The 13,161-nt window shown below is 35.7% G+C and overlaps 1 protein-coding gene across 1 annotated transcript in view; it reads left to right on the top strand.

Moving 5' to 3' along the window:
• LOC118917034 (serum paraoxonase/arylesterase 2) overlaps window positions 1–11,883 on the top strand; it is a 33,999-nt gene extending 22,116 nt beyond the window's left edge. Inside the window, exons 3-9 of the mRNA XM_036894475.2 lie at window positions 2,234–2,289; window positions 4,806–4,971; window positions 5,499–5,625; window positions 7,101–7,301; window positions 9,193–9,274; window positions 10,009–10,137; window positions 10,772–11,883. Of these exons, the coding sequence (XP_036750370.2) occupies window positions 2,234–2,289; window positions 4,806–4,971; window positions 5,499–5,625; window positions 7,101–7,301; window positions 9,193–9,274; window positions 10,009–10,137; window positions 10,772–10,930 (920 nt within the window). The 3' untranslated portion in view covers window positions 10,931–11,883. The remainder of the gene's footprint in view (window positions 1–2,233; window positions 2,290–4,805; window positions 4,972–5,498; window positions 5,626–7,100; window positions 7,302–9,192; window positions 9,275–10,008; window positions 10,138–10,771) is intronic.
• Window positions 11,884–13,161: the final 1,278 nt, after the last annotated feature.

Raw genomic sequence — 13,161 nt, 5'->3', positions numbered from 1 at the left:
CTTCCCATTCTGTGATTCTGAATGATTTTCCTAAGCTTTCAAAGTCTCTATATTCTCAACTCTAAAAAAAAAGATAATAATAGTGCTTATTAGGGTTATGAAAATTTTAAGAATTAATGTATATAAAATACAAGGAGCCTAGTACTTGGTAAACAATATATGTTAGTAGCTATTACTATTGCTACTACTATGATTATTGAATTTGAGGAGAAAAAAAACTTCTCCAGCATTGACTACTCAGTCATACCAAAGAGATCTGTGATCACACCAAAGAGCTGATATGAGATGATACAAGCCTATTGTAGTAATGGCTATAGAAATGAAGATGAGGGAGTAGATCTCAAAAATATTCTAAAGAAAGCTATAGATAAGACTTATTTTTCTTCTTGGAATTAGGCAATAGGATTAAACAGAAAGAAGTTACAATGTGGGTGAAATGAAAATACTTTTAAAAAATTGTGCTTTCCTTGATTATTAAGAAAATACTATTATTTGTAGAAAAATTTAAACAAAGAAAAGTTTAAAGAAGTAAACGAAAATCACACATAGCCCTACTGCCCAAAGAAACATTGTTATTTTTTTCTATGTCTTTTCTTTTTCTATGTGTGTAATCATGTAAACATTGAAATTAAATTGCCTTATGTATATTTTCAGGAACAACAAACTTTAATTAATTGAGCTCCTATTAAATGAGTCCAGAAAGGAAAACTGGGTCTAGAATTCTTGTCTGTATGCACATGTGCATATGTGTGCGTGGGTGTTTTTGTGTTTGTATTTGTGTATGTTCAGGTGGGGGAGAGTTCTCGTGGTCCCTGCTCATTACCAGTTGAGAACCACATGGGACCAGAGTTCAATGGTTTTTAGCCTTTCTGGGGTATCACAGACCCTTTTTTGGATCTGCTGAAAGCCAAAGACCCCTTTCACAGAAAATCGCTCATCTGTACATATAGAAGATATTTTGCATTGTACAGAATTTCAGAGGGTTCATAGAAAGCCAAAGACCCCTTTCACAGAAAATTGTTCATCTGTACATATAGAAGATATTTTGCATTGCACAGAATTTCAGAGGGTTCATAGACTCTTTGAAATCCATCTGTAGTTCCTTAGGAGAGTACAGACCCCAGGCTAAGAACTCTTACACTATACCATGCTTAAGCCTTTATGTATACTTTCCAGGAAACTGGCATCACAGCATTCATGATTGCAGTCACTTCACAAAGTGAAGTGCTTGGCATTTTTATTTTATTTTGCTTTTCTCCACTGTTATGATAGAGCGAGCAACACGGGAGGCAGCCATCCAAATGCAAACTCATGAATCAAAACCAAAATGGCTGGGTAGACACTGTTTGTTTTTGACAACCTAGAAATAATCTTGGAAGAATCCTTTGGAGAGGTCTTAAAGGAGAAGACTGGGTTTTGTGGACTCGAAGAATGTGTCATGATTTGACTTAATCTAAGCCATTTTTATTCCTCTTTTCTTCTGTTTGGGTCTATTATCTGTCTACAGAATTTGTACAGTGAGACTGTTGGGAAGGTCTTAGTCTAATTATTTGCTGTGCCATGTGGAATGTACTGCAGACGATCAATAAACAATCAATAGTAAGTGTAGCCTGCCTCAGAAACAAATGTTAGGAGCTTCAACAGGATTAGGTGCATGGTAGTTTTCATTTTCTTTTGCTAGTTTTTTCTGTAACTTAAAGCCTAAATTTAAAGATTAAATGGAAAGCTTTCTTCACTTCTGAGAACAAGCAGACATTTTTTTTTAAAGGAGGAATATGTAATCCCAGGTGTTTATCTCTGTTAATGAGAGAAATGTCTGTGTTTGCTTCAGATTGAATGAGCAGAGAAAAGGACAAGGACATTTGCATGGTTAAATGACTATGAGCCCCTCATTTCAAAAGTAATATTCCCCTGATGTCAATTACTTTTGTACAGACATCTGGATGTTTATCATCAGGGTGTACAGATGTCAACTTTTCTGTACTAGAGCTAGAAATGTGGTGACTGCTTGACTTTGATTTGAGTAAACATAAAATATCTAACATTTAAAGTCAGAAGTTCACTGCAGGAAGGGATTTAGACTGACATTTATTAAAGAGAGTAGTTCCTCAGCAAAATATTGGAACCATTCCTAAAGATACAGACACTGATGAAGTAAACATAGTCTAGTTGTGCTATATCTAACAAATCGCAGAATTTGAAAATGACGTTTATCTATTTCTTGAACTTACAGAAGCTGGCTCTGAAGATATCGACATACTTCCCAATGGCCTGGCTTTCTTTAGTGTGGTGAGTATCTTCTTTGCACATGCTCAGTTGAGGAGGACTGAGGGAGTGTGATGAGGCCTGTGGAGCAGTAACTTGTTTTTTAACATTCCTCACTTTCAAAAATACATTCTGTAAAAAAGACAGGTCAAATAAGATCTTGGAAAAGTTCTTCAAGCTTGTCTAAATGTAGAGATGAAAAGCTCTTTGCCTTTTGAAAAAGGCATTTTGCTCTTTGTGTCTCCACTGCATTGCACTAAACTAGCCAGGGCAATCAGTGTCTTAAGATTTTTGTTATTAAAAAGGTATTTTGGCCATTGGTGTGGATATTTGATACTACATTTACTATTTTAAATGGAGCATCTACCTTTATTTCCATTAAATGTTCAATTTAAAAGTAATATTCTTGCTGCTATTGCTTATTTTCAAACAATATACCAACTTTCCCATACCAAAGCCAGTGCTTTTTCTTTCTTTCTTTCCCCCCTGAATAGTCTATCTTAAGTTGAAAGTCATCAACTGAGTTTATTTTATACCCTTCACTTTTGACATAATTCTTAGGTGCTTACAAATAATAACCTTCTGGGCACACATTAGAAAGACTTTAAAATTGCCTGGTCTGTGTGATGCTGGCCTACACCAACATCCATTCTGACTGAAAACTGAATAAATGGGCCGAAGAGGAAGTTCTGACCATTCTCCTTCCCTGGCTTGGGCCCTGGTGCAGGTCCGTGGCATGTTCCTGGGCTTGGTTTCTTTTGAGGAAGAAGTACCCCAGCTGGAAGGCAGCCTGTAATTATTCTGTTCCATCTCAGCAGACATTATTTTCAGGCTCTTGAGATTCAGGAGGGATGTGAAGAAGTTGGAGGTGCTTTAGAAGAGAGTTGCAACACTAATAAAATAGTTGGCAGACTTGGGAGAAAGGTGAGAGAACTCAGCTTCGATGAGAAATCCTGATGGCTCCTGGTGGTGTTGATATGAAAGACTGCGAGCAGGGGGTATTAACACTGAGGGAAAATAGGAGCCCTGTGGGCTTTGGCAGAAACACCACTATTTAACTTATATTTTAAATATATACTTTTACAAGTAAAGTTGTATCGAATTACCTGTACAGAATGAGTAAAGTGATATTCCTAGTAGGACTCTGGGTTTGTTTAGCAGCGCAGGCTTACATATGTCTCTATGCTTTGGAAGAAACACTGGGACTTCTGCTCAAAAATCCTCATAACTAGAGATACACAAATCCTGAATAGAGTAGAAGACAATTGCTTTTTTTTTTCCAAGGAAGTCTTCTCAGAGATTTGTGTAACCCAGAACTCACCTCTTTAAAGATTTCCCCCTGCAAGAATAATTCTGAATTAGAAGTGAGGTCTCCAAGCACATAAATCTCTAGCCATTTTAGCTGAGGGGCTTATTACAGTCACAATAATCTTGTAGGCATGTCAGAATTTCTTCTACTTTTTTTCTGTTATCCTTCCTTTCATATATGACTTTCTTTTTTTTTCAAACTTAGGAACAATCCCACTTTACTTCTGTTTTTTAATTCACTCAGCATTGTCTCTAATCCTTCCCAGAATACGCTCCTTTCTAAATGAGAAACTCAGACATCGTAGTAACTGTTTGTTCTTCTGGGCTTTTTAGCCCATCTATGCATCCCATCTTATTCCATAGTTAGAGGCTTGAGGATCACCTCAAAGCTAACATAAAAAATCAAATAGAAAATGTAATAATAATAGTATAATAAGGTTTCATGAAGGATGGTAACTTAATTCCCAAAATTTATACAGAAAAATTAATCAGCAGAAATATTTAAGACTGTTTTATAAAGGTATAGCAAAGAGTTGTGGGATAGGGGGCTTTGTAGAAGCACAGAGCAGGCTAAGGACTTGAGGGTCAACAGTCAGTAACCCCACCATGCACTCTACCTGATATCTCCCAATTTCTAGACTGAGTTAGAATGACTAGCCATTGGAGGAGTGTATGGAGTACAAAGGCTGGCTTCTCTGAATTCCTGTGATAATCTAAGAATCTCTTACAGGTTATTTGAACATTAAAAATCAAAAAGAATGAATTTTTTAGTGTTCATTTTAGCATGATGTGGATTGCTGAGCACTTATGAGGATGTTATTTGAGATGTTGAGAAGTATGTATTGTTTGAAAATGAATATTATTCCAACTTCTACTTTATCTGTTTTTTTCCCTATATATTTAAATGTTTTGTCATTGAATAGTTTGGAGACTATATTATTATTTAATATTAATATTTATTATAATATTTATTAAGGCTCGTTCCCCTCCACCTACCCTTTGAAGAGACTAAACCCCTAGTCTCCTGCCTCAGCTCAGAAAAATCAATTGATTCTTTTTCAGCTTTCTAGCTCCCAACTATTTCTTCTATTGTGTCCTCTCTGCTTTCTTTGTTTGTAGCTTTATCCTACCACCGTTAACCAAATGCTCTAGTTATCATTTATTTATAGTTCCCACTTTTAGTCTATAAAACTACTTAAGCATTTATATTTAACTTTTCCTGTGTTGAAAAGGGTCTAAAATATCCAGGACTCCACAGCTTTGCACCAGATAGGCCTGGAGGAATACTAATGATGGATCTAAAGGAAGAAAACCCAAGGGCACTGGAATTAAGAATCAGCCGTGGGTTCAGTTTGGCTTCATTTAATCCACATGGTATCAGCACTTTTATAGACAGAGGTAAGAGCCGATGAGCTATCAGTATTAAGAAACTTATAATGGCTTGCAGATGACTGTGAAAAATAGATCTAGGCAGTATCTGTATAAGAGAAGAGCAATTAACTCATGAATTCTTTCTGTATTCTTCATACAAATAAATTGATAATTTGCCTCTTCAGCTAGCAGCGAGTTATGCTACATTTTGAAATTTCTAACAGTTAACACCTGAAAGGATGTTTAGACTTCATAACCTTTTCATATGCTTCTGGTCATTGCATTAAAAAAGAGCTATATTTCTGAATTAAACTACAAACAGATTATACATGAATTCTGTATATGAGTAGGAAACACTCCTTAAAGGTCAGGGAACCAATGATCAGAAATAACCAGACAGTGATTGTAAAGGTGGGGAAGAAGAATGACTTGCTAGGTCGTCTAACAGCTTGTACATTCAACCTTTCCTTGCCTGTGGTATTTAAATGTCAGCGTCTGCCCAGTGGTCCTATGGTTATGTCTTGTAAATTAACTCTGTTCTTTCAATTCTTCAGATGACACAGTTTATCTCTTTGTTGTAAACCACCCAGAATTCAAGAATACAGTGGAAATTTTTAAATTTGAAGAAGAAGAAAATTCTCTTTTGCATCTAAAAACAATCAAACATGACCTTCTTCCAAGGTACTTAGACCTTTTGTTCATTCTCCTTTTTATCTCTAGCATTTTGAAATATTCACCATGGTGGGAATATTCACCTTTTGTAAGTGCTAAAATAAATGCACACACACATATATATGTATTTTATATATATAAAATGTGTGTATATATACATAGAATGTGTGTATAGTTTCCTTGTAGAGAAGGACATATCTCTCATTATAACAATCAGGACTCTGGGTGAACTCCCTCGAGAAATGATGAAATGCTGGACAACAGAGGAGATGCTTTTCAGAGCCACCTTGGTAGTAGAAAAAAAAAAGACCTCACCATTTTTCTGGCTGTCACCTTGAATGTCATCCAGATAATAATACTAGTCCTGCCTGCTTTTTATAGAGTTTTTATGTTTGTATGGGACTAGTACGAAGTCCTTTCACGGGGTTAATAGTGGCTGTGGGCTAATGGCCCTACAGAATTGAAGGGATTAAGACTGGAAGTGGGTCGCTACTACTTCAGGAATTTACAGCCAGTTGGTGATGTGGCCAGAAGAGAATTGTGTACCTCCCCAGCTCAGCTTGCATTAGCCTACTGCTTCTTTAAAGTTTGAACTTGATGAATATTTTTAATTTCCACTTCCCTATGTAGGGCTTAGCATGTAACTTCCAATCATTCTTCCAGAAATGCACTTCATAATAAATAGGAGCAAAAATACCATCTGGGCAGCCTCTGCATTCCAGAGCTCTTTCAGGAGAGGGGACCCACCTTCCCTGTAGCTTTGTTTTTTATTTAACAAAAGGGAATGAAGCTCTTTCAGAAATTTTTGCATAGGATAATTGGAATTTACATTTAATAACACCCTTGCCTACTGGTTTTAAAACTGTAATTGTTTTTAGTGTATAAATCTCTCACCTGAAGCATTGTACTATGGCAATTTCATCATCCATCTCTCTGCAGGTGCTTATTGAGTGCCTGTTCATTCTCGGCAGGTCAGCTTTGTGAGTCAGGTAAAAATTGAACAGTCAGCCTTAGTTTGACTAATAACTAGGCAAAGGAACTCAGGAAAAATCCAGCAACTGAGTAAATGAGAGCTAGGTAAAGGTTATTGATGGCCAACCAGCTCACCAGCCAATGAGGCTTTATCCCATTCCATACTGGGGATAGCAGTGTTCTTTCATAGTGTTGTTAAACCCTACATTTCTTGCTGTCAAGAAAACACCCTGTTGACACCAAGTCCTTTTTTTCTTTTATAATAATCCTGCCATAATTTCTAAATGACCTGCCTTCAAATTACCTGGTTCTACATTAAATTGTTCTCTGGAAAATGATATTCAGGTAGGCTGCATGTGACTGCAGTTTTGTGACTTTAGCTGAGCCTTTCCTGGGAAACCTGTTACCCAAACTTCAAAGCACATATTGTGTAAACCTTTTGGATACTTAATCTTTACTGTGGAGACCAACTGGCTTTTCATTTTCTCTCACATGTTATTTTTCTCTTTCAGTGTGAATGATATTGTAGCTGTTGGACCGTCACATTTCTATGCCACCAATGACCACTATTTCTCTGATCCTTTCTTAAAGTATTTGGAAACATACTTGAACTTACACTGGGCAAATGTTGTTTACTACAGTCCCAATGAAGTTAAAGTGGTAGCGGAAGGATTTGATTCTGCAAATGGAATCAATATTTCACCTGACAAAAAGTATGACCACTTATAGAAGTATCTTTATTTCTCCTCAGGCATGGCTGGACCAGATTCTTCACTTTGCTTTTTTTTTTTACAATGTGGAAGTAGTTTACTTGATATTTTTGGACTGTGACATACATTATATATATAATATTTGCATATAATATATTTATATGCAATATATTTCTAGATATATTATTAAATATATTAATGTACTTATTTGTAATATATAATTATATGTACTATATACATATACCTATAATATGTAAATATAGATTGTATTTTCATGCAATATCTAAATTTTGGTATATATCATTACAGAATTGAATTTTACAAATGTAAATTTTTATAAAATGGGATCATATTTATATATACATATTAAAGTATTAGCTAGGTATTGCCTTTTAAATAAATATATCATTGTTTTATTGGCTGCCCTTATTCCATTATAAGGGTGATCCTAAACTAATTCAACCAATTCCCTATTGATAATGGTTATGTAGGGGTTTTATTCTTTGCAAAACCATTTTGTATTTCTCATTTACCACTGAAAGTTATACAAATATTTTTTGAGGAAACATTTCCAAAGGGAGAATTATAGCATAATGATTAAATATTCAGATTTTGGGGTCACCCAGACCAGGGGTCAAATGCCGTCCATGTACTGGTTAAATGTGGTGACATGAGCTCTCTGTCTTTGCCCGTTTGTACATGTGTTTCTGTAGAACAAATCCCTTAAAACAGAACTACTTGCTCAAAGAGTGATCCCTTTTAATCTTAGCTTTTAATAGATACTGCCAAATTGACTCCAGAATCATCTCACTATTGTTATATACCCAACTACAGCTTATAGAAAGGATATGAAATTCATTGTTAACTTTCCCTTCCATTACTTTAGCACACTCAACAATTTAAACTACTACAAAAAGACATGAAATAAACTTGGCATTCCTTGACAACTAAATGTCTTTGTTTTCATGACACAATTTCTTCTTTCTTGTTGATTATAGGAAATGAATATAGAATCATTTAATTTAAATTCTCTATAACTGGCCCAATCCAGCCTCCCCCATCAAATCTGTTTTTCTCCCCAACTCTCAACTTTCAATAATAAGAGTCAAACTTTCCAGTCCCCAAGCTAAAAAAACACTACTAATAAAAGGGGATTCAGCTTCCATGATACCAGTCATGCTGTCTTACTTGTTTAATGTGTAACAAACCAGTCTGACCATCCCAAAATACTATAAACTTCGGAAGAAAAGGCTGTGTCTACTTCATGTTTATATCTGTCACAGCACTGCGTTCACAACTTTACATGGGATAAGTGCTCAACAGAAGACTTGCCATGGGACAGTCAATTCAATGAGTCAAATTAGTATAAAGTAGCCCATTAATTCACCCTTCTCAGATGTAGACAGATTGTTCTGAATATATACTTATTTCTTACTCCTTAAATTATTGATGTTAATAATGTTTTATTAAATATTAAGGAATATTAATAAATATTCTAATAAAATGTGTTCTGTTCTATGCCATATATTTCTACATATAAGTTGCATCTCAGATTATACTGTGGAATGTAAAAGTATTTTTTCTGAAGCCAAGCATTTGTTTTCTTGTGTTTTCTGTGGCAAATATTACAGACTTTATATTCAAAATGATGTCCTATATTAATTTTCCTTATAAACCTTTTGAAAAATCATTTAACAATTCCATCATTGTGTGGCAACACTGAATTGATTTTGAAAGCTTCTTTTTTAAATAAAAATTGACCTTTATCAAGCATTCCTTGAGGGTCCTTCATTGATTAACTTCTTGGCAGGTTATTAAGATTTAGTCTTCCATTCTGTGTTAATGAAGCTTTGTATTGGTGTGGAGCTCTAACCATTATGTCTTTTCTGCAAAGGTATATCTATGTTGCTGATATACTGGCTCATGAAATTCATGTTTTGGAAAGACACCCTAATATGAATTTAACTCAATTTAAGGTAAAGGTATTTATTTTTATATATAAAGTAGACATTAATCTACTATTCTTTGAAATTGACATATTTTAACAATACCTCACTTAGAACAGTATATGGATACCAGTGTTGCTATTGTGGGTTTTTAAATATTCCCTCCCTATAACTGGCCAAGTCCCCTGTTCCTAGCAGTCACAAGGGCTGACTGTGATTACCTGCAGCAGTGGGTTGGGAGTGATATCTGCATCAGATTTAGAGCCCATTCTGCGAAGTACTGATGGCACCCAATGAATTCCAGTAAGAATTTTCACAACTGAAAAGACTAATAGATGAATTCTGAAATGAAGATTTATGCATGTTGTCAGTTCTTTCAATAATAAATGAAGGTAGAAATTGGGCTCCACACCATTATTATATTCTTCCTGCTTAACAACACATATTTTAGATTGATTAAGAATTTCCTATTTTGCTTTGAATGAGTTCCTTGAGCTCCCTGATCACTGTGCATCTTTTAAGAGAAAAGGAGTTCATTTTTTAGAGAGATTGATTATCACCCTAACTTTCTTAATTTCAGGGAAGATGAAAGTGGCTCTAAGCCAGTTTTAAAAATTTATCTTAAACAATATAGATGTTAAGGGGTGGAAGCAGGGGGAATGTGTATAATTTCTCCTCATGCATAGAGGCAGGAAAGGTTAGCCCTAAATTATTTAATCAAGTTTCTCATGCCATTTAGATATTGACACATTTTCATTTGGAAGGTACTCAAGTTGGATACACTGGTGGATAATTTATCTATCGATCCTTCCTCGGGGGACATCTTAGTAGGCTGTCATCCTAATGGCCAGAAGCTCTTCGTTTATGACCCGAACAATCCTCCCTCATCAGAGGTTTTTATATTTTTAGTTTTTAACCTTAATTATGCAAGTCCTTTTGAAGGCAATACAGTATATAAATTGCCACGGGGATAGTTTATTTAGTCCTTTTAAACCAGTAATACAATAAACTTACATAGTGGTTTTGTAACTGCTTTAAGCCCATAATTGGCAGAACTTCACCTTGTTCAAATACTTGTAGAAAAGTGATCTTTTGATGTATTAAATTATGGTGGAAACTAGTCAAAAGTCATTTTTATAATGACGTGCTTCCTCCTTATGTGGTATACTGGCAATTTTTTAAATACCTGGCTTATTGTCAGCTCACCACATGACATGACTGTTCATATAATGTAGTGTGAAAATAGGTACATTAGTGTGGAAGTATTTCTATTAATGCTCAATTAGTATAATAACACTAAATCCTGTGTTGGCATGCAATAACTAGATGGTTTAAGAAAGTACTTTCTCTTTGAAGATTTAAGAAAGTGCTTTCTCTTTAATTTAAATATTGAACAGATTGGTTACTGCTGTTTTCAACAGCATGTCCTCTTAATCATTGTGTCATTGTGGAAGACAGAGATTATTGGTGATTGAGTGACATGGGTTTATGGTGGTTCTGTGTTAATCCTTTGTATCTCCTCAATAGGTTCTCCGTATCCAGAATATTCTATCGGAGAAGCCTACAGTGACTACAGTTTATGCCAACAATGGATCTGTTCTCCAGGGAAGTTCTGTAGCCTCAGTGTATGATAGGAAGCTGCTCATAGGCACTTTATACCACAGAGCCCTGTACTGTGAACTTTAAACTGTACTTTGGGTATGCAATTAAGTTTTCTAAGAATTACTAATTCTGAGGGAATTTAACCAGCAAAGGTAACCCATAAATGTCTGACATGTATAGTTAATTTTATTTCAGTATGGAAATGTCCCTTCAGTTCTTATAGCACTTTTAACAGAAAAGGAAAATGAACCATTTTTGAAAATGCCTAGTAAAAGAGAGAGAAGAAAGCTGCTTTCAGTAAAGAGAATACACTTTGTACAAGATAAGCCTTTCCTCTACTTTCCAGCCACCAGAGCCTGAATGCCACTGAAACAGGGTAGAGTCTATTTCCTTAAAATGTAGTGACCTCCTCTCCAACAGTGTGACCACTGTGACTGTTCAGAACTACTGACTAATAACATGTTTAGTACTTACATCTTGGTTTACTATTAAAGAGTTGGAGTTATATTAAAAACTAACTAAAATCCAACTTTGTCTGTATTTAACTCCCAAGGAAGGTCTTCCGGGGGAATGGAGAGTGGCCACTTCCCTGTGGGGTCTCCCTGAGGTAGGCAGGCATAGCAATGTTCATTTCCCTCATGGAAAACTGAATATAAGTGAGGTCTTTTTTTGAGTAAAATAAAACAACGAATAAACGAAATATGGCAACTCTATTCTCAATTAGCACAGAGTGTTCCATCAGCAGTCTTCCTGAATGGAAGCCCGCCTTGCATACAAAGAGGAAATGAAAGACTGGAGCTCAAGGTCATGCCACCTCCTCTTGGGACACAACTGGGAACGTCCTCAGGAGAGATGAAGTCACTGGCCGGGGCTGCCTGGTTAATCCTAACGATGCTAGGGCCAGGCCCACGGGTGCCTGCCTCACAGGGGAGTCCTTTCCACTCACTATATGGCCTGTAAAACCCTCTAAAGCACTGGAGAGACTTTCATATGTTTCTATTCATTCTAACTTATAAAGCATTTTACTTCACTTCTCATACTTTGTCCCATCTTCAGCATAATTATTGTCAAAATATTTATCAGTTACTTTCAACATGCCAGACAATGCACTGAAAATGGTACATCTACTATCTCATTTAATCCTAATTATTGACATCATGTAACTGTTAACATTTCACATATATGTGTTCAAGGTCACACATCTAGTAAGGGGTGGCTCTCAATCTATTTCTGATGCCAGAGGTTGTCCTGTACTCTCTACATGAAGCAACTGCCATGGAATTAATTAGGATTTCTTTATTATCTGTTTTTTAGATACCAGTTTGCGTTCTGCTTTTGGGTAGATCATTTCATGGCTTGTAAGGGTAAATAGGAGAAGTATTCTTAAACTTGGCCTCTGTCCAATTGGCCTGTGTTTTTATTTACATTTTAAAATGGTCTTGTTGGGAAGGAAGGAAATCGGCTTGGTATTACAGGGAAGTCAGATATAGTAAGATGAGAAAACAAAGTCAAGAAAGCAAAGTAACTTTTAATGCACTCTGCATAGAGTCACAGAGCAGGCTTGCCTAAGGTGAGATAGGCCAGGGTGCTCATTCTGAGGCTTCTTTTATGTGATTTTGGCAGGGCAGAGAGGTCCTTGATTGACAGCTCTTAGCCCTGTAAGCTTGTTCTGATTGGTGCAATGAGGACACGGGCTGTGTGGTGCCTGTACTTCACTGATGTTTCTTATCTGGGGAGACCCTGGACATTCCGAGTCACTCTTGGACCCTGTGGCTTCATCTGATTAGCTCTGAGTCATTTCTGGCTCTCTGGCTCTACCTGATCAACTTCCTGGGTCATTTTTGTGGGGCCCGCTCTTCTTTTCATCCCGCTCATTTATGTTTTTCTGCCAAATGGTCTGTTACTAATGTATACTGGAACTATTTCATGCTAAAATAATTACTGTTTTTTGCTGTTTCCATTATCCATAGGAACAATGTTAAGTCACAGATGAGTAAAACAAGATTTTGTTCAGTAGGAATTCCAAATCAAGAAGTGGTCTCTCTTAGATTTTAGATTATGACAATGACTATCTAAAAACCTATATTCATAAAAAGCTCCAGTATACAGTAGGCATAAAATAAACTTGTTTTCTATTTTATTTATGATAAATTTTATTTGGACAAAAGTAAATATAAATTAATAAGGATATGTGTTATATATCTTAGAAACACAAAAAGAATTTTTAAAACAAACTGTTTTTTTATGTCTGTGAACCTTGAGGGATTTATGTATGGTAATCTTACTGTAATCATATACTGAGTTTAACAATTTGG

The sequence above is a fragment of the Manis pentadactyla genome, chromosome 7 (genome assembly GCF_030020395.1).
Source record: "Manis pentadactyla isolate mManPen7 chromosome 7, mManPen7.hap1, whole genome shotgun sequence".
In the NCBI taxonomy this organism is placed as follows: Eukaryota; Metazoa; Chordata; class Mammalia; order Pholidota; family Manidae; genus Manis; species Manis pentadactyla.
Note: the sequence above shows the minus strand (reverse complement) of the source record. Positions and strands in the feature narration are given on the sequence as shown.